This window comes from Tachyglossus aculeatus, chromosome 6 (genome assembly GCF_015852505.1).
Source record: "Tachyglossus aculeatus isolate mTacAcu1 chromosome 6, mTacAcu1.pri, whole genome shotgun sequence".
Classification (NCBI taxonomy): Eukaryota; Metazoa; Chordata; class Mammalia; order Monotremata; family Tachyglossidae; genus Tachyglossus; species Tachyglossus aculeatus.
In genome coordinates, this window is record NC_052071.1 from 58644745 (window position 1) to 58666048 (window position 21304).

At 43.9% G+C, this 21304-nt stretch overlaps 1 protein-coding gene across 1 annotated transcript in view; it reads left to right on the plus strand.

Moving 5' to 3' along the window:
* CHM (CHM Rab escort protein) overlaps nucleotides 1-21304 on the plus strand; it is a 125395-nt gene that overhangs the window by 87602 nt on the left and 16489 nt on the right. Inside the window, exons 10-12 of the mRNA XM_038747921.1 lie at nucleotides 11437-11541; nucleotides 14377-14440; nucleotides 16937-17033. Coding sequence (XP_038603849.1) covers nucleotides 11437-11541; nucleotides 14377-14440; nucleotides 16937-17033 — 266 coding nt within the window. The remainder of the gene's footprint in view (nucleotides 1-11436; nucleotides 11542-14376; nucleotides 14441-16936; nucleotides 17034-21304) is intronic.

The window sequence follows — 21304 nt, forward strand, 5'->3', positions numbered from 1 at the left end:
GGAGCACTGTATTAAGCGCTTAAGTCCGGTGCTGTGCACACATTGAGCTCTCAGAAGGCCTTCCCAGACTGAGCCCCCTCTTTCCTCTCCCCCTCCTTCCCCTCTTCATCCCCCCCGCCTTGCCTCCTTCCCTTCCCCACAGCACCTGTATATATGTATATATGTTTGTACGTATTTATTACTCTATTTATTTATATTGTACATATCTATTCTGTTGATTTTATTTTGTTAATGTGTTTTGTTTTGTTCTCTGTCTCCCCCTTCTAGACTGTGAGCCCACTGTTGGGTAGGGACCGTCTCTATGTGTTGCCAGCTTGTACTTCCCAAGCGCTTAGTACAGCGCTCTGCACACAGTAAGCACTCAATAAATACGATTGACTGAATGAATGGAAATATCAATCAATCGTATTTATTGAGCACTTTACTGTGTGTACGGTGCTGTACACACAGTAAGCACTCAGTAAATACGATTGAATGAATGGAGATATCAATCAATCGTATTAATTGAGCACTTACTGTGTGTACAGTGCTGTACACACAGTAAACGCTCAGTAAATACGATTGATTGAATGAATGGAGATATCAATCAGTCGTATTTATTGAGTGCTTACTGTGTGTACAGTGCTGTACACACAGTAAGCGCTCAGTAAATACAATTGATTGAATGAATGGAGATATCAATCAGTCGTATTTATTGAGCGCTTACTGTGTGTACTGCAGTAAATACGATTGATTGAATGAATGGAGATATCAGTCAATCGTATTGATTGAGCGCTTACTGTGTGTACAGTGCTGTACACACAGTAAGCGCTCGGTAAATATGATTGATTGAATAAATGGGGATATCAGTCAATTATATTTATTGAGCACTTACTGTGTGTACAGTGCTGTACACACAGTAAGCACTCAATAAATACGATTGATTGAATGAATGGAGATATCAGTCAATCGTATTGATTGAGTGCTTACTGTGTACCGTGCTGTACACACAGTAAGCGCTCGGTAAATACGATTGATTGAATGAATGGAGATATCAGTCAATCATATTGATTGAGCGCTTACTGTGTGTACCGTGCTGTACACACAGTAAGCACTCAGTAAATACGATTGATTGAATGAATGGAGATATCAGTCAATCGTAGTGATTGAGCGCTTACTGTGTGTACAGTGCTGTACACACAGTAAGCGCTCAGTCAATACGATTGAATGAATGGAGATATCAATCAGTCATTTATTGAGCGCTTACTGTGTGTACAGTGCTGTACACACAGTAAGCGCTCAGTCAATACGATTGATTGAATGAATGGAGATATCAGTCAATCGTATTGATTGAGCGCTTACTGTGTGTACAGTGCTGTACACACAGTAAGCGCTCGGTAAATATGATTGATTGAATGAATGGAGATGTCAATCAGTCGTATTTATTGAGCGCTTACTGTGTGTACCGTGCTGTACACACAGTAAGCGCTCAGTAAATATGATTGAATGAATGGAGTTATCAATCAATTGTATTTATTGAGCACTTACTGTGTGTACAATGCTGTACACACAGTAAGTGCTTAGTAAATACGATTGATTGAATGAATGGAGATATCAATCAGTCGTATTTATTGAGTGCTTACTGTGTGTACAGTGCTGTACACACAGTAAGCACTCGGTAAATACGATTGAATGAATGGAGATATCAATCAATCGTATTTATTGAGCGCTTACTGTGTGTACAGTGCTGTACACACAGTAAGCGCTCAGTAAATATGATTGATTGAATGAATGGAGATATCAATCAATCGTATTTATTGAGCGCTTACTGTGTGTACAGTGCTGTACACACAGTAAGGGCTCAGTAAATACAATTGATTGAATGAATGGAGATATCAATCAATCGTATTTATTGAACACTTACTGTGGGCAGAACCCTGACCAAAGCCCTTAAGAAAGCATGTATGCCCAAAATGAGCTTACAATCTAGAGGGAGAGGCAGACATAAGTAGAAATGATAAATTCTTTCATTACAGATATATCTATTACAGATGGGACAGTAGGCCCAAAGTTTATTCAGTTCTTTATGGAGATCTATATTGCGGAATGGTGATTTTAGCACTTTACCCCTTCTCAATTTGATTTGCCTGCTCTGTCCTCAGCATGGCTAGATGTAGTTCAGGTAACGTTTTAAGGGACAGCCTCGAAGCGCCTTTCAATAATAATAATAATAATGGCATTTATTAAGCGCTTACTATGTGCAAAGCACTGTTCTAAGCGCTGGGGAGGTTACAAGGAGATCAAGTTGTGCCCCGGGGGGCTCACAGCCTTAATCCCCATTTTACAGATGAGGGAACGGAGGCACAGAGAAGTTAAGTGACAATTGGCAGAGCTGGGATTCGAACCCATGACCCCTGACTCCAAAGCCGTGCTCTTTACACTGAGCCACGCTGCTTCTCATAGGCACGCTGCTTTCAAGTAGTAATTCTTAAAAAGCCCATCAAAATAGTCAGTCAGTTGTATTCATTGAGCACTTACCATGTGAAGAGCACTGTACTAAGCACTTGGGAGAGTACACTATAACAATATAACAGACACATTCCCTGCCTACAACAAGCTTACAATCTCTCGGGGGGCGGCGGTAGGAGACAGAAACCAATATAAATAAATCAATTACAGATACATGCATAAGTGAGCTCGTTGTGGGCAGGGAGTTTGTTGTTAGATCGTACTCTCCCAAGCGCTTAGTACTGTGCTTTGCACACAGTAAGCGCTCAATAAATACGATCGAATGGGTGAATGAGTGAATGAATGCGTGCCGTGGGGCCGGGAGGTGGGGGATGAGGAAAGGGAGCATGTCAGGGCGATGCTTAGTACAGTGCTCTGCACACAGTAAGCGCTCAATAAATACGATTGAATGAATGAATGAATGAATGAATGCAGAAGGGAGTGTCGCAGCTCCCTCTGTACAAATAAATCAAGGCCCCGGAAGTCTACAGAGTTAAGGAGCTCCTTAGAGATCTGAAAATAGGAGAACTGTGCTGAAAACCAATTTCACCATCAGCTTGGTGACTGAGGAGCTGTAATATAGAAAAAGTTCCTCTTGGCCAAGGTGTTTGGAGTACCTACTCGAGCGGAAAGCCCTGTATTCAGAATTATTGATTATTAATAATTATTATTATTATTCAAGAGAAGCAGTGTGGCTCAGTGGAAAGAGCACGGGCTTGAGAGTCAGAGGTCATGGGTTTGAATCCCGGCTCCGCCACTTGTCAGCTGCATGAGTTTGGGCAAGTCACCTAACTTTTCCGTGCCTCAGTTACCTCGTCTGGAAAATGGGGATTAAGACTGTGAGCCGCATGTGGGACAACCTGATCACCTTATATCCCCCCCCCCAGCGCTTAGAACAGTGCTTTGCACATAGTAAGCGCATAACAAATGCCATCAAAAGCGCTTAGTACAGTGCTCTGCACACAGTAAGCGCTCTATAAATACGATTGAATGAATGGTGTCTGGCACATAGTAAATGCTTAACAAATGCCATTAAATAAACAAAACACTACCAAAATCACCCTTATTTTGTTAATGATGTGCATTTAGCTTTACTTCTATTTGTTCTGACGACTTGACACCTATCCACATATTTTGTTGCCCGTCTCCCCCGTCTCTATGTGTTGCCGACTTGTACTTCCCAAGTGCTTAGTACAGTGCTCTGCACACAGTAAGTGCTCAATAAATATGATTGAATGAATTATTATTATTATTATTAATTAGGAGCACTGCAGAAGCAAATCCCAAGTTCTCTGCCCACAAGGAGCTTGCAGTCTGCTTGCAGACATCCAGAGTATTTCCAAATAACGGGAGCAAGAGGACGAACAGCATGCGAAGCGACTTGGCCTCATGGCTAGAGCCCAGGCCCGGGAGTCAGAAGGACCTGGGTTCGAATCCCAGCTCTGCCACTTGTCTGCCGTTTGACCTTGAGCAAGTCACTTCACTTCTCTGGGCCTCAGTTACCTCATCTGAAAAATGGGAATTGAAACTGTGAGCCCCATGTGGGACAGGGACTGTGTCCAACTGGATTACCTTGGATCTACCCCAGCGCTCAGTACAGTGCCTAGCGCAGAGTAAGTGCTCAACAAATACCATTGAAAACAAAACCAAACCTATATATATATATATGTATATCAGAAAAGTAGTACAGTAAAGCTCAATACAATGCCTAGCACGGAGTAAGTGCTCAACAAATACCATTTAAAAAAACAAATATATATAATGGTATATATATATTTATCTATATATATATATATATATATGTATATCAGAAAAGTAGTACAGTAAAGCTCAATACAGTGCCTAGCACAGAGTAAGTGCTCAACAAATACCATTTAAAAAAACAAATATATATATATATATATATATATATATATATATATATATATATATATATATATATATATACACATACGTACATATATCAGAAAAGTAGTAGAACAAATAGGCCAGGGTGAAATATCAGAATAAATCAGAATAGAAAGCTGACTGGACAAGTGAATTAATACATACACAGAAGTGTGGAGGATGGGTATAAATGCAGAGTCAATCAACCAATAGTATTTATTGAGCAGGTACTGCATACCAAACACTTTCCTAAGCGCTTGGGCGGGTAAAATATAACAGAAGCTCTAAAAGTGGTTTTGGGGTTGGTAGGTCTAATAGTATGTCTCTCGATATCAGAATTTATTTCTGGAGTTCAGACAAAATCTTCTGTTGAATTTTTCCCTGCTGTGATTTTCATTTTCTTTGATTTGGTTGCTCATGGTGGGGGTGTCATGTTCTGGGGGAAGAGCAGTTCCACTTCATTTACCTTTTCTCCTCTACTAGGCTGCTCTATACATTGAGAAGCAGTGTGGCTCAGTGGAATGAGCCCGGGCTTTGGAGTCAGAGTTCATGGGTTCAAATCCCGGCTCTGCCAATTGTCAGCTGTGTGACTTTGGGCAAGTCACTTCACTTCTCTGGGCCCCAGTTACCTCATCTGTAAAATGGGGATGAAGACTGTGAGCCCCCCGTGGGAGAACCTGATCACCCTGTAACCTCCCCAGCGCTTAGAACAGTGTTTTGCCCATAGTAAGCGCTTAATAAATGCCATCATTATTATTATTTACAGATAGTCATCATAAAAACAAATAAGCCATTAATCTCATTCCGGAGCCGGTATTCCATTTCAATCAACCAGTGGTGTCCATTGAGCACATACTGTGTGCAGAGCGCTGGACTGAGCGTTTGGGAGCGTACAACATAACAAAGTTGGTAGACAGGAGCTTCCCCCATTCCTTACGAGCCCCAACATCCAGATTCCTCCGTGTTCACGGCCCCGACCCTTGGAGCTCAGAAAAAGTTGTCCTCGTTTTTCAGAGGGTTTAAAAGGAGCAGGTTTTCATTTGCCCAGGGTTCACATCTTTGGTTTCTTACTAAAGAGCCTTCAGCGAGGCACCATGAAACCCCTAATGGTGACCAGACAGAAACCAAGCTTATGGATGATCATCATCAATCGTATTTATTGAGCGCTTACTATGTGCAGAGCACTGTACTAAGCGCTTGGGAAGTACAAATTGGCAACATATAGAGACAGTCCCTACCCAACAGTGGGCTCACAGTCTAAAAGGGGGAGACAGAGAACAAAACCAAACATACTAACAAAATAAAATGATGGATGATGGATGAGACTCAATCAGTGGCTTTTTATTGGGCATTTATTGGGTACAGAGCACTGCGCTCGGCTCTCGGAGAGTACAGGACAGTAGGGGAAGTTAAGGGAAATGTTCTTCCAATTTACTTTTCATGCAGAACTTTGCTGGACATTGTTTTCTTCAACAACCCAAAATAGCAGGTGATGGGGATGGCATTATTCAGAATCCTTTTCTGGGATCCTTTAATGCGGAAGTGAACGTTCTTGTTCAGGTTTTAAAAGATCGTGTTTTCTGTCTATTTCGTGGCTGGTATTTCGAAGTTATTTATTTGGAGGTAAAAGTGTAGTGGGTTTAATGTTGGAAGATTTGGTTGGAAATATTAAAAAGACCATACCCATTCCTTTCAAACATGATCCGGGGTAGAAGACGTCCTAAATTACATGAGGAATGTTTCAGTCCTAAATCATGTTTATTTCATTTTGCCATTAAGAACTTTGCAAAACACTTCATCAGCCTAAGAAATTTTTGCTAATCCATAGAAGGGACTCCTCTTAGCAATAGTAGGGTAAATTAATAAAGCCAGCGCTTCCTTTTCTGAGTCCTGTCAATCATAGCCTTCTATGAGTCTCCAAATGTCTTTAATCCCTCCTTCTCGGACTAACGGACTATTAGTTCCATTCCTAATTCAGAGGAAGACTCGACAAAACCAAAAACTTGGCTCTCGGGAATAAAGGGAATAAAGCACAGGCTGGGGAGTCAGAAAACCTGGCTTCTAATCCTAGCACCGCCCCTTGTCTGGTGTGTGATCACGGGCAAGCCACTTAACTTCTCTGAGCCTCAGTTTCCTCATCTGCAAAATGGGGATTAAGACTGGGAGCCCCATGGACTGTGTCCAGCCTGATTAGCCTGTATCTGCCCCAGGGCTTAGTCCTGTGCTCTGCACATAGTAAGGACTTAACAAATCTCATTAAAAAAAAAGAAAGTAAACATGATCCCTGCCCTCAAGAAGCTTATAGACTAGAGGAGGAAAACAAGATTAAAATAATTACAAATAGACGAGTAAATGTACGCTGGAGGAGGAGTGAGTGTCGAAGTGCTTTAAGGGGGTGAGACCCAAGGGCATCCACGATGCACAAAGAAGGGAGGCACAAATCCAAGTGTGACGATCGGGAGAGGATTTGGAATAGCGACAGGGTACTTGGGGATAAAGACTGTGAACCCTATGTGGACCATGGACTGTGTCCAGCCTGATTAGCCTGTATCTGCTCCAAGGCTTAGTCCTGCGCTGTGCACATAGTAAGCACTTAACAAGTTTCATTAAAAAAAAGGAAGTAAACATGATCCCTGCCTCAAGAAGCTTATAGACTAGAGGAGGAAAACACGATTAAAATAATTACAAATAGACGTGTAAATGTACGCTGGAGGAGGAGTGAGTGTCGAAGTGCTTTAAGGGGGTGAGACCCAAGGGCATCCGCGATGCACAAAGAAGGGAGACACAAATCCAAGTGTGACGATCGGGAGAGGATTTGGTGCGGCGACAGGGTGGTTGGGGGTCGGATCGCCGTGGCCGCCGTGGCTGCAGTCAATCGATCGGTTATTGAGCGCTTACCGTATGCCGAACTCTGTTCTAAGCACCTGGCAGAGAACAATGTACCAATATAACAGAGTCGGCGGACATATTCCCTGCCCGCATCATCATCAATCGTATTTATTGAGCACTTACTATGTGCAGAGCACTGTACTAAGCGCTTGGGAAGTACAAATTGGCAACATATACAGTCCCTACCCAACAGTGGGCTCACAGTCTCGAGCTACAGGGAGTGGATGAGTGAGCTAGGAAGGCGGCTCAAAGGCCCCCACAGCAGAGAAGACCCAGGAATCGCTTTCTGGAAGTTTCTTTGGCAGCGGAAAGGATCCTCTCCTCAAAGGCTGATTTACAAGCCTTTGAAAATAAGCAACCTCCAGAGGCGAAGTGGGTCATTTCTCTGTCCTGTATGAAAAACTTTTTCGTAGCACAAGGTATCTCCCTGCTCCTCCTCGGGAGAAGTAAGTATTTTATAAAAAGAAGAACTCGAGTTTAGTGAGCAGGGAAGGGAAGGAAGGTGGAAGGTTAAAAAAAAAAAAAGGAGGCCATAAACAGGTAATGTAGTGTGACTCGTGTAGGTAAAGAGGGTTAATTGGTTAAGAATTACTGCATTGCTAGCCATTATGGACTTACTATCGCAGCGGTTCACTGTATATCCATGAAGTATCAGTATATCACGCCCTGTCTTTAGGGAAATACAAATTGAATTCCCCTCACTATCAGCCTCCTGTGTTGGTCTTCTCTCTCTTAATGCTTAGATCCTGCTTATTTGGCCGATACGAGAAAGATTTAGACTATTTTAATTTATCTGAGTATATTTCAAATGTGGTTGCATTAAAAATAATTGCTCGCGTTTTATGTGGAGGAGAGTATAAGTGCATTTCCACTAAAATAATTCTGGCCCCTAACTGAGAAGCTGTGACAAATGGAAATTTATATTTCCATAATAAAAAGATATAGCAAACACACAGTCATTTACATATTGTTCCTGAAATATTGCAGACTGGCTTTGTCAGTGCTAGTAAGTCCATTTCAAGGATGTCGCCTGTAGTCCATTAGTTTGGATAATGAGCCCTATAAAGTACATTTATAACTTGTGGCACTGCAAGGAGATGGATTCTAATTTTCATCCTTTTATCTAGACACATTGAAAGAAGGTCAATGGAGGGTTCTGTATGATTCATTGTCCCAACACATATCAGATGACAGAGACCTGATAATGTCAGTGCATAAGTGTTTTCCTTATTTGGAAACTGCACTTGAAAGAAATCTCCTTATGATCAGCCTTTGAAGCAAAGTGGAAACTGATATTAAAAGAAGCACTATCCCCCTCCTCCCGCCGCCCCCCAGCCCCCTAAAACATTATCAAACATATGACCAGATAGCTCTTCCTGAACAAAAGAGAGCGAGAAAGAAACACTTAACCCCAAAATAAAAAGGCTTTGGTAGCTTTTACCGCTCGTGAGTGATATAACATGACGTTTAATCAACCGTTTTCCCTTTCAGAGCATTAAGAAAACAGCAACCTGTGTCCCAAACGATGCAAGGGGTCATGATTATCGAGCAAACGCATCCAACTTGGCTCACTTCTTGATTTTAACGGCATTCCCCAACGGCATTCCATTCCTAATTCTAAGGAAGACTAGACAAAACCAAAAACTTGGCTCTCTGGGAACTTAGTCGACGCTTCACGTCGGGAAAAGGGGCTTCAATATCCTCCAGAATATTTCTAGGCGGAATCGTGGGTTCGGGGATTCATTTCAAATTTGCAGAGCACTTGATTAAAGGTCTTTTTAGGTCCATCCTATTTAACTTATATCTTCGCCAGCGCGTAGAGCAGTGCTTGACATATAATAACCACTTAATAATGCTGTTGTGATATTTAGAAGTCCGAGAGTTATGGGCAGAGAACCCGTCTGCTAATTCTGTGGTATTGTTCTCCTCCAAACGCTTAGTACAGTGCTCTGCACACAGTAAGTGCTCAATAAGTACGATAGAGTGAATAAATGCTACTAATTGATTAACTAATTGATTAACCTGTGCAAGACTCACCACCACTGGATCCTAAATCCTTTATCATTTTGCTGGCTTCGTTCCTAACTGCTCATCACTCTGCTTTTAGCATTCACAGTCTACAAATTATTGCATTTCTCCGGGACCCGGTGATCATTTCCCGAACACTGAATCCCGTTTTGTTTTTTGCCTTTGTGTGGATTTACTTGTCCAAACCCTAGCTTTTCTGATGGTTATGTCTGACTTGGGGAAGCCCGCCCCTCGACAGTTGAGACGTAGTTCCCTTTGTCCGTGGTGATGCTTCCACCCGTCGATAACAGTGTGATCCTGATTTGGTTTATTTGAAAATAATCCCACCCCGGTGTCGAGATGTCTCGTCTTTTGAACTGGTAGCGGGATCTTTGGGGAGAGTGATTTCATCACGACCCAGGGAGAGTTCAAGGGAAGAGCAGGCAGGTCAGAGCCGTCTTGACAGCGTGACATTTTGATATCAGGACGTTCTACCATCGGGAATCCGTGTAGTGTAGTCGATGGAACACAGTCCCGTGAGCCAGAGACCTGAGTTCTAATCCCAGCCCCGCCATTTGCCTGCTGTGTGACCTTCGGCAAGTCGCTTAACTTCTCTGTGACTCAGTTCCTTCAACTGTAAAATGGGGTTTCAATACCTGTTCTCCCTCCTACTTGCCCGTGAGCTCACCGGGCGTCCCACCTGCCCCAGCGCTTAGAGCGGTGCTTGACACATAGTAAGTGCTTTACAAATACCATTAAAAATAATAATAATAATTCCATCGTGGTCCCACCTGCCCCAGCGCTTAGAGCGGTGCTTGACACATAGTAAGCACTTTACAAATACCATTAAAAATAATAATAATAATTCCATCATTAGCACTCCAGAGTGGGATGAGTTCTGGTTTCTTGTTTCGGCTCTGGCCGGTGATACATCCAAGGACTCTCCTGGCACAGTAAGAGATAAAGTCCAGAGTCACATGGTGAGGAGGGAGGGGCAAATGCAGCATTCATTTTCACCAGGACCTTCTCTTTTTTTCTTTTTTTTGTGGTATTTTTCAAGCGCTTCCTGTGTGCCACTAAGCACTGGGGTAGATGCAAAATAATCAGTTTGGACACAGTATAGTCCAATGCTTTGCACAGTGCTTTAGTACGGTGCTTTCCATGCAGCAAGTGCTCAATAAATAAATACAATTGAATGAACATCACAGTCCGTGTCCCATAGGAGACTCACAGTCTTAACCCCCATCAAGGTTAAGGAGGCACAGAGAAGCAAAGTGACTTTCCCAAAGTCACACTGTCCCCCTGGATCTTCCACCGGGCTTACCGTGAGTAGATTCAGCTGGCCCTCCACGTCGGCTACGGAAAGTTTCGAAGGATCCAGGCAGCGCGTCATTGAACAGTGCAAATTCTTGCTCCATTGCTCCATTTCGCTTTACTGTAGCTTGACACGCAGTGTGGTTGGCTAAATCACAGGACCTCATTCTGCAGGTTAATAATCAATCAATCAATTGTATTTATTGAGCGCTTACTGTGTGCAGAGCACTGTACTAAGCGCTTGGGAAGTACAAGTTGGCAACATCTAGAGACAGTCCCTACCCAACAGTGGGCTCACAGTCTAACAGGGGGAGACAGAGAACAAAACAAACATACTAACAAAATAAAATAAATAGAATAGATATGTACAAGCAAAATAAATGAATAGAGTAATAAATATGTACAAACATATATACATATATACAGGTGCTGTGGGGAAGGGAAGGAGGTAAGATGAGGAGGAAGGAGGTAAGGTAATAACCATGTGGGGAGAAAATGATAGAGCATCTTTTGGGGATGTGACATTTATTGAGTACCTACCAAGTGTGAGGCACTGAACTAAGCACCTCAGGACATTATTCATTCAATCATATTTATTGAGCACTTCCTGTGTGCAGAGCACTGTACTAAGCGCTTGGAAAGTACAATTTAGCAATCACTGCCCACAGTGGGCTCAGATTCTAGAAAAGCGGCGACAGACATCAAAACAAGTAAACAGGCATCAATAGCATCAATATAAATAGAAGAAGCCTCACAACCTTATAAAACAGCTAGAACCAAGACCTAAATTAGGAAATATTATTCATGCTCCTGAGTAACTTTGGACCCTTTTTTTTCTGCGTGTTTTTATAGGTGCAAAGCGGTTATCGATCATTTTGGCCAAAGAATAAATTCCAACTATTTCATTGTGGAAGATAGTTACCTTCCGGAGAAAAGCTGCTCGCCGGTGCAGTATGGGTAAGGCCAGGAGAAATGACAGTGTTATGTTTTTTACTTTCAACAGCTCTCCTGACCCAAAGTGTGAATATGGCATTCTGCAGAAACATTTATGTAGAGATTACACTGGTCAATTATTCTTCCAATCTCTCTGTATGTTGCCCTTCTAAATTTTATTGTCTCTGCCCATCCTGTTCACAACCGGTAAATTGGCAAAGGAAACAAAAAGCTATCACAGCTCATCATTCATTCGTTCAATCAATCGTATTTATTAAGCGCTTACTGTGTGCAGAGCACTGTACTAAGCGCTTCATCCTGCAACTTAAATCAAAAACCAGCTGCATCCCACAGCACTTATGTCCGTATATGTAACTTATTTCGGTGACTGTCTCGCCTTCTGGACTATAAGCTCCTTGTGGGCAGGGAACTTGTCTACCAACTGTGTTAATAGCTTTCCCAAGTGCTTAGTACAAGTGCTCTGAACACAGTAAGCGCCCAATAAATCAATCAATCGTATTTATTGAGCGCTAACTGTGTGCAGAGCACTGTACTAAGCGCTTGGGAAGTACAAGTTGGACTTGTACAAGACAAGACATATACTTGTACAAGTACAAGACAATAAATGTCACTGATCATTACCTCCCCGGGTGTCATTCCCCAAATAACTAGGCTCCTGAGATTCCTCAGTAATGGGAGGAAAGGTCATCATCATCATCATCAATCGTATTTATTGAGCGCTTACTATGTGCAGAGCACTGTACTAAGCGCTTGGGAAGTACAAATTGGCAACATATAGAGACAGTCCCTACCCAACAGTGGGCTCACAGTCTAAAAGGTCCATTCTGAATCCACATTGACTTGTGTAAATGGGGCCAAGAAGGTCTAATAAAGGAGTGTAACTCTTTTTTATGGTATTTGTTAGGTGCTTACTATGTGTCAAACACTGTTCTAAGCGCTGGAGTAGATACAAGGTAATCAGGTTGTCCCACCTGGAGCTCACAGTCTTAATCCCCATTTTACAGATGAGGTAACTGAGGCACAGAGAAGTTAAGTGGCTGGCCCAAAGTCATTCAGCATGCAAGTGGCAAAGCCGGGTTTAGAACCTTCGTCCTCTGACTCCCAAGCCCGGGGTCTTTCCACTAAGCCTCAGTTTCCACTAAGCCTCAGTTCCCTCATCTGTAAAATGGGGATTAAGACTGTGAGCTCCAGGTGGGACAACCTGATTACCTTGTATCTACTCCAGAGCTTAGATCAGTGCTTGACACATAGTAAGCACCTAACAAATACCATAAAAAAAGAGTTATACTTCTTTATTAAACCTCCTTGGCCCTATTTACACAAGTCAGTGTGGATTCAGAATGGACCTTTCCTGCCATTACTGAGGAATCTCAGAAGCCTAGTCATTTGGGGAATGACACCTGGGGAGGTAATAATCTTAGGTGGGACAGAGTCCTTGTCCCGCTTGGAGCTCACAGTCTAAGCAGGAGGAAGGACCGGAGAACTGAAGCACAGAGAAGTCAAGTGACTTGCCCAAAGTCACACAGCTAGCATTTGGCAGAACCAAGATTGGAACCCAGGTCCTCTGATTTCTGGGCCCGTGCTCTTTCCACCAGGTTGTGCTGCTTCTCAAATAAACACAAAAACCACCTATGGCCCACAGAGACAAGCCCCCGTCTTGGGACCCGAATCAATTACATTATTTTCTGTGGGGGTCTGTGTTCCTGTATCATTTCAGCAGCTCTGACCAAAACAAATATATATCGTACACCTACTTAATAATAATAATGGCATTTATTAAGCGCTTACTATGTGCCAAGCACTGTTCTAAGCGCTGGGGAGGTTACAAGGTGATCAGGCTGTTCCACAGGGGGCTCCCAGTCTTCATCCCCATTTTACAGATGAGGTCACTGAGGCCCAGAGAAGTTAAGTGACTTGCCCAAAGTCACACAGCTAGCATTTGGCAGAACCAAGATTTGAACCCAGGTCCTCTGACTTCTAAGCCCGTGCTCTTTCCACCAGGTTGTGCTGCTTCTCAAATAAACACAAAAACCACCTATGGCTCACAAAGACAAGCCCCCGTCTTGGGACCCAAATCAATTACATTATTTTCTTTGGGGATTTGTGTTCCTGTATCATTTCAGCAGCTCTGATCAAAACATAATTATATATCGTACACCTACTTAACAATAATAATGGCATTTATTAAGCGCTTACTATGTGCCAAGTACTGTTGCGCTGGGAGGTTACAAGGTGATCAAGTTGTCCCACGGGGGCCTCTCAGTCTTCATCCCCATTTTACAGATGAGGTCACTGAGGCCCAGAGAAGTTAAGTGACTTGCCAAAAGTCACGCAGCTGACAGGTGTGTGACTTCTAGACTGTGACAGAAGACTGTGACAGTCTTCTAGACTGTGAGCCCGTTTTTGGGTAGGGACCGCCTCTATATGTCGCCAACTTGTACTTCCCAAGTGCTTAGTGCAGTGCTCTGCACACAGTAAGCGCTCAATAAATACGATTGAATGAATGAATTGAACCAGTAGAAATAGTAATCAGAAAAGGGCATGATTTGGGCTGGAAGTAGGATTTCCTTAGGGAAACACAGGCCGCTGCCTCTGAGGCCACTAGCCTCTTGGGCAGGAGAAGCCTGTTCACCTTTGGATTAGCCCCTTGGGAACCTCTAAATCGTAAGCTCGTTGTGGGCCGAGAATGTGTCTATTATATCGTTAAACCGTACTCTCCCAAGCGCATGGTATAGTGCTCAACACACAGTAAGCGCTCGATAAATACAATCGACTGACTGACCCGTGGTTGAACCGTCCCTGCTGACACTGACTGACTTTCTGTCCCGTCCCTTGCAGACAGATCTCCAGGGCTGTGCTCATTACAGATGGGTCAGTGATGAAGGCGGAATCGGACCAGCAGGTAATTGGACAACTGGACTTTCCGCTTCCCGGTCACCGAAGAGATACTTCCCGTGTGGGGATCTTCCCGGCTTCCTGATGTGTGTGGCTCACTGAACCCCAGGCATGGTTTCTGCACCCCGGGCCTGCTGAGAGAAAGAGGCAGCAGTCTCTGCAGCCAAGCTACTTAATGGATGGTGCTAGTGTGTCCATTATAGTAAGAATAATAACAATGATGGTATTTGTTAAGCGCTTACAATGTGCAAAGCACTGTTCTAAGCGCTGGGGAGGTTACAAGGTGATCAGGTTGGGCGGGGGGGGGGCTCACAGTCTTCATCCCCATTTTACAGATGTGGCAGAAGCAAAGAGATGTTAAGTGACTTGCCCAAAGTCACACAGCCGACAGTTGGCAGAGCTGGGATTTGAACCCATGACCTTGGACTCCAGAGCCTGGGCTCTTTCCACTGAGCCATGTTGCTTCTCGTATTAAGGAGAGATTAATGGCTTGGCTGCACAAAACACACACACACACAAACACACCTCTTTCTCTCGCTCTGTCTTTCTCTGTCTCTCCCTCTCTCCATTTCTCTCTCTCACTCCCCATTCCCCAATGATTTCTGTGCTCTCCAAGTTATCCATCGGCCCTCCTACTGCCCAGTGGTGCGGTGGGAGAAGCGTAGAAGGAGTCAACTCGGGGTCTTCGGCGCACTGACACCCGCCCCCCCAGATTTGAGCTCCCCAGTGATTCAAAAATCCCTTACCGGTGTGGTATTAGGGGGTCACCAGGATCAGCCCAGATATTTTGGGGGTTTGGAATCAGCCCAGTGTTAGCCAAGGGGACCCCTTTGTGGGGGAAGGCTTTTGTGTGTGATATGGTTTTCTAAATTAGCATTAGGCGTGGGAAGTGACCAACCTTAGCGTGGCTCAGTGGAAAGAGCCCGGGCTTTGGAGTCAGAGGTCATGGGCTCAGATCCCAGCTCTGCCACTTGTCAGCTGTGTGACTTTGGGCAAGTCACTTCACTTCGCTGTGCCTCCGTTCCCTCATCTGTAAAATGGGGATTAAGACTTTGAGCCCCCCATGGGACAACCTGATCACCTTGATGATGATGATGATGATGGTATTTATTAAGCACTTACTATGTGCAAAGCACTGTTCTAAGTGCTGGGGAGGTTACAAGGTGATCAGGTTGTCCCACAGGGGATTCACAGTCTTAATACCCATTTTACAGATGAGGGAACGGAGGCACAGAGAAGTTAAGTGACTTGCCCAAAGTCACACAGCTGATAATTGGCGGAGCCCAGATTTGAACCCATGGCCTCTGACTCCAAAGCCCAGGCTCTTTCCACTGAGCCACGCTGCTTCTCTTGTCAGCTGGGTGACTCGGGGCACCTTGTAACCTCCCCAGCACTCAGAACAGTGCTTTGCACATAGTAAGCGCTTAATAAATGCCATTATTAACCTTAGCTTTTGTAATCTACACAACTTTACAGTTTAAGGTGGTATATTTAAAAAAAACAACAACATATATTTCTCGAGCACCAGTAATGCCTAAAAAACGACTGGAGATTTCCGAATGAATATAAATGCAAGTCACCGCGGTTCCAATTTCTCCAGACTAAAACGTTAGCAAACGGGGACCCCTTTGTGGGTGAGGGGTTTTGCATGGGATAGTTTGGGGTTGTGGGGGGCTAGGGGGTGGACACTGTTCTTAAAAAGGAGGCCTCTGCCTCTCGGAACAATAGCAGCCGAGAAAGCCTAAGAGCTGATCTCCAACTAGCTGAGGAAGCAAAGGTGTTATGGCTAAGATGTCCTGACCCAATCTCCCACACCGCAGCGGGTATTATTTGCCAACACTTTGGCTTCTCCTCCCCAGCTCTCATGGGTATGGGCAACGGGCTGAGTTTCTTGAACGGAGCCAGCAAATGAATTTTAAAGCCATTCCCTTTGAAGCCGTACGTCATTTGTTGTTCCTGCGTGTCGGGAGTCATCTCCGTCTGGAGAAACGGGAATCGCGGTGGCTGGCGTCTATATTTATTCAGAAATCCCCAGCCGTTTTTTAGGCATTACTGAGGCTCGAAATATATGTATTTTTTAAAAAAAACCCTAACACCCTAAACTGTAAAGTTATGTAGATTGCAAAAGCTAAGGTTGGTGAATTCCCGTTCCTAATGGTAATTTAGAAAACCATATGGAGAGAAAGTTCCCAAGCTATTTTCAAAGATTGCTGAAATGTTCACTGAATTGACTGACAGCCTTAGGGTGGATATTTTTATGGGGGCAATATAAATATTTGATATTAAGAAGCACGCCTGCATATTTGTTTTCTGCGTCGAAAACAGTTCCTGGGTGAAAAACCTCCCGTGCCGAGGTGGGTTTTTAAAATCATTTTCATTTATTTATTTTTTTAAGCATCCATTTAAGTGTCGAAAGAGACCCTCAGCTTGGCGGTGAGCCACGGCGAAAGATTGAAACGGGCGTGTAACGGCGTGTGTAATGTTCCCTGCGTGTCCTTTGCAGATTTCCATTCTGATGGTTCCCCCGGAGGAGGCGGGGAACCCGGCCGTTCGGGTCGTCGAGCTGTGTTCCTCCACGATGACATGTATGAAGGGCACCCGTAAGTAGAGTCGATTCCGCTGCCCATTCAGGTGCATTGTTCTTCGGCCGGGCGGGTAACGATTGCGGGGGAGAGGAGGGAACCAAAGGGCACTTGTCTGCTGCCTGACCTTGGGGAAGTCATTGAACTTCTCTGTGCCTCAGTCGCCTCATCTGCAAAATGGGAAGCCCCTGTGGAACGTGGACTGTGTCCAACCTTGTGTCTACCCCATCGCTTAGTATAGTGCCTGGTTCAAAGTCAGTGCTCAACAAATGCCATTAAAATAAAAAGAAACGGCAGAGAGAAAAAGATGCTGGAATAAGTCACTGATGATCAAGGAAACATTTGCCCCCGTTGATTCATCCTCGGTATGTTCAGCATCTCCTAAAACTGGACAGCCCTTCTTCCTGTCGAGAGACAGTGTCTAATTATTTCATTCGGACAGTCGTATTTATTGAGTGTTTAGCATGTGCAGAGCACTGTACTAAGCACTTGGAAGAATACAATAAACAGATTCCCTGCCCACAATGAGCTACAAACACACACACACACACACACATCCGTCGGATTTTTAAATACTCATAGTAGTGACATTCGTTTAGCAATTGAGAAGCAGCATGGCTTAAGGGGAAAGAGTCCGGGCTTGGGAGTCCGATGTCGTGGGTTCTTATCCCGGCTCGGCCAATCAATCAATCAATCAATCAATCGTATTTATTGAGCGCTTACTATTGAGTCAGCTGTGTGACTTTGGGCAAGTCACTTCACTTCTCTGGGCCTCAGTTACCTCATCTTAAAATAGGTATTAAGAGTGTGAGCCCCACGTGGGACAACCTGATTACCTTGTATCTATCCCAGAGCTTAGAACAGTGCTTGGCACATAGTAAGCGCTTAACAAATACCATCATCATTCATTCATTCATTCAGTCGTATTTATTGAGCACTTACTGTGTGCAGAGCACTATACTAAGTGCTTAGGAAGTACAAATCGTCAATATATCATCACTTCCTACATGTCAAGCATGGTACTGGCTTGGATACAAGATGATCAGGCAAGGCCCACTCCCCATCCCAAGGGGGATTCCCAGTCCGAGGGACCGTGGCAGAATTCAGATGGCCTCAGTGGAGAAAAAGCTCCCTCCCTCCCATAGTAATCCATGTCAGGGAAGCAGGAATTTACCCATCATCGGGTCCTCCTTCCTTTCTGGATCTGTCCTTCTTTTCTACATTAGGTTTCTTATTCCGTAGGAGAGTCCCAGCTGCCTTTTCAGTCACCCACGTACACTCGGATCCAGTCTCTCTATCTGTACCTTCATCTCGGAACATTAAGTACAGCTATGTATCTATCGGTCCTTTTAGACCATTAGCACTGTCACCAAAGTGGCCTTTCAACTCTCCGCTCCCAACCAACTTCTTTCCGCTCGGAGAGCATTCGTGGCTCAGTGGAAAGAGCACGGGCTTTGGAGTCGAATCCCGGCTCTGCCACTTGTCATCTGTTGACCTTGGACAAGTCACTTAACTTCTCTGTGCCTCAGTTCCCTCATCTGTAAAATGGGGATTAAGACCGTGAGCCCTACGTGGGACAACCTGATCGCCTTGTATCCCCCCCAGCGCTTAGAACAGTGCTTCGCACATAATAAGAACTTAACAAATGCCACCATTATTATTATTACACCAGGAAGGGCCACAGCCCATCTCCCACCTGAGACCCTCAATCTAAGAGGGAGGGAGAAGAGGTATTTTATCTCCATTCTACAGATGAGGAAACTGAGGCGTGGAGACGTTAAGTGACTTCCCAAAGGTCACAAAGCTGGCTAGTGACAGAGCCTGGACTGGAAGTTGGGTCTCTGATTCCCAGGCCTGTGCACTTGTGGCCCCAGCCATCCGGTGAGGTCATCATCGTCTGAGCCAACTCCTCTGATCCATCCAATACAATTTCATTATACCGCCCTCCGAGCCTTTTTTTTTTAATTCAATTTCAGGTGTTTTGAAGGGTTTGCCAGAAAGATATTCATTTCACTGCTGGTTTTTGCTGTCTAATTTCCAGTGGATTCCCTGAGGGGAGACACTCGGAAGCCCTCGGGAAATCTCCGTATCTGTTGTTGTCACTAAATGAAATTAACGTCCTCCCTGGCTTCTCTCCGGCCCGGACACGCTTCTGTCCGAACGGCAGAAACTACCGTTATTAAGTGGACGGCAACTTCTTCTGTCTAATGTTAATCATTTTCCTTTCTGTGGCTGTGAACTTCCCGGGTCACAAAATTGCAAAGAGCTTTCCATCAGAGTGACTAGGAAAGGCGAGAGGAGACTTTAAGACCCCGAAAACTTCTATGTCCAACTCCTTTGACTATTTTAAAAAGCATGAATCTGAAAGTCCTTGTGGGTTTGCCTAGTGGAAGTAAGTGAATCAGGTTTTAAGATTTGTGGCCACTAATAAATGAGGTTCCCTTCCAGGGCTTTAGTTCTGGAATGTCTGTCTTTCCTTGGGAGAAGAATAGGCGTACATAGCTGAGACCCTATCTCAACAGTCATAAGTTTGAAATCTTTCCTTCCTTAGTGAGGTTTAAAGGAAGAGTTCCTTTTCCTCAAAAGTTATCACACTTCAAAAAGCAAATCGTAGGGTCACGAAGAACATGAGAAACAGTGGTTTTCAGGCCAAGGCCCTCAATCCTTTAGAAATATATTAAGGGATAGATCATGTGATGATCATTCCCTGTTGGGTGACCATCCCGATTTATCAGTTCTCCGCGTCAAAAGGGAATTCTGCCCTTCGTCCCAAGCCGAGATAACGGGAAATCGAGGGAGATCATCAAACTCATTTTGGCTCTGAGAGCCACCCGCCTCCCCCGATTTTTTCATTTTAGAGTGAGGCCTAAAAAGCTAAAAGGACCCTTAACTCTGTCCCTGTTTATAGCCAGGATAAATTATTATTATAGTATTTGTTAAGCGCTTACTATGTGCCAGGCACTGTACTAAGTGCAAATGATCGATGTCATTCTCAGTGATCTAAGAAGGCGCATGTTGCAGACCGCTCTGTTTCAACTGGACTCTGAAAATGGTAAACTTGCTGGGGATTCTTTTCATTGTTCTTCTTCGTCCTTGGTTTGATGCGTTCAAAAGCACGGACATTTCACATTTGTCTTGTCTTCAAGACTCAGCCGGTGATGATCTCATCAGTTTTGATAGCTTAATGAAAATCAAAATATTGAAAGAATATAGTGTTGGGGGTTGGGGGGGGCTGAATTCCAAAGCGGGTAAATTCTATAAATCTGTTATTTTTAAGTCATTAGCTGTAAATGGGTTTTAACCTGACTGATTCTCCCCTTCAAACAATTACTTAAGGTAAGTATACAAATACATCTAGTCCTTGATCACATCCCATAGGTGACAGGCACATAATCGCTATTGCTAGCTGAGTGGAACCAAAATCCTTCACTTGCCCTAAAAATTGAGGCCGTAATGATGAAATCATGAGCTAAACTCATCGTTCTTCCTGCTGGAAGAATTACTTGAAGACAAATGTTGGCAACCACTGTAACTAATGCAGTTATACCTGAGTAAATCAAACATAATCAAAATATATACTGATGAGACTTGGCGACTCAACACCACAGCCTCAAAGGTAATAAAACGGGCTTTATCGAAAGTAAATGATGTGAACTTGGGTGATTTATAGCTCAGTGGTTCAAGCCCCCCCCCCAAAAAAAATGGATTATCTTTTAAGGGTCACATCCATAAGAATATCCTTTTTCTTTCTTTCTTTTTGCTAGAACCTACTTCTTGGAAAAATTAGAGAATTTAGGAAAGGAGCAGGCCAAATCAGTTCTTGAATTAGGCCTTCTCAAGGCCATAAGAACTGGAGTGCCTCTTAGCCATTAAATTATGTCATCTCCTTATGGCGTTCAGCTTCATCTTCCCTTTGTTCAGTCTCATCGCAGTGGAGGTAGGGCCCATGGCAACCTAGAAGTGTGGGAAATGTTCCTTTTTTTTATCCCACTGCACGACATTTGATAATGACTTCACCGTGCGTCTGTCTTTATTGTTAAAATGGCGGGGAGAAAGAGCTACCCACGTGTTTCAGAATTAGTAGGAGCAAAAGTGACTGACTATAAGCTCATTATGAGCAGGAAACATATCTGCTAATTGTATTGTTCTCTCCCAAGCGCTTAGTACAGTGCTCTGCACTTAGTAAGCGCTCCATAAAAATCATCAATTGATTAATCAGTATGTTGCAAGAGCGAGCGTAGCTTCCCTGGCCACCAGAGACAAAACTCGACGGTCTATATTCAACTGTA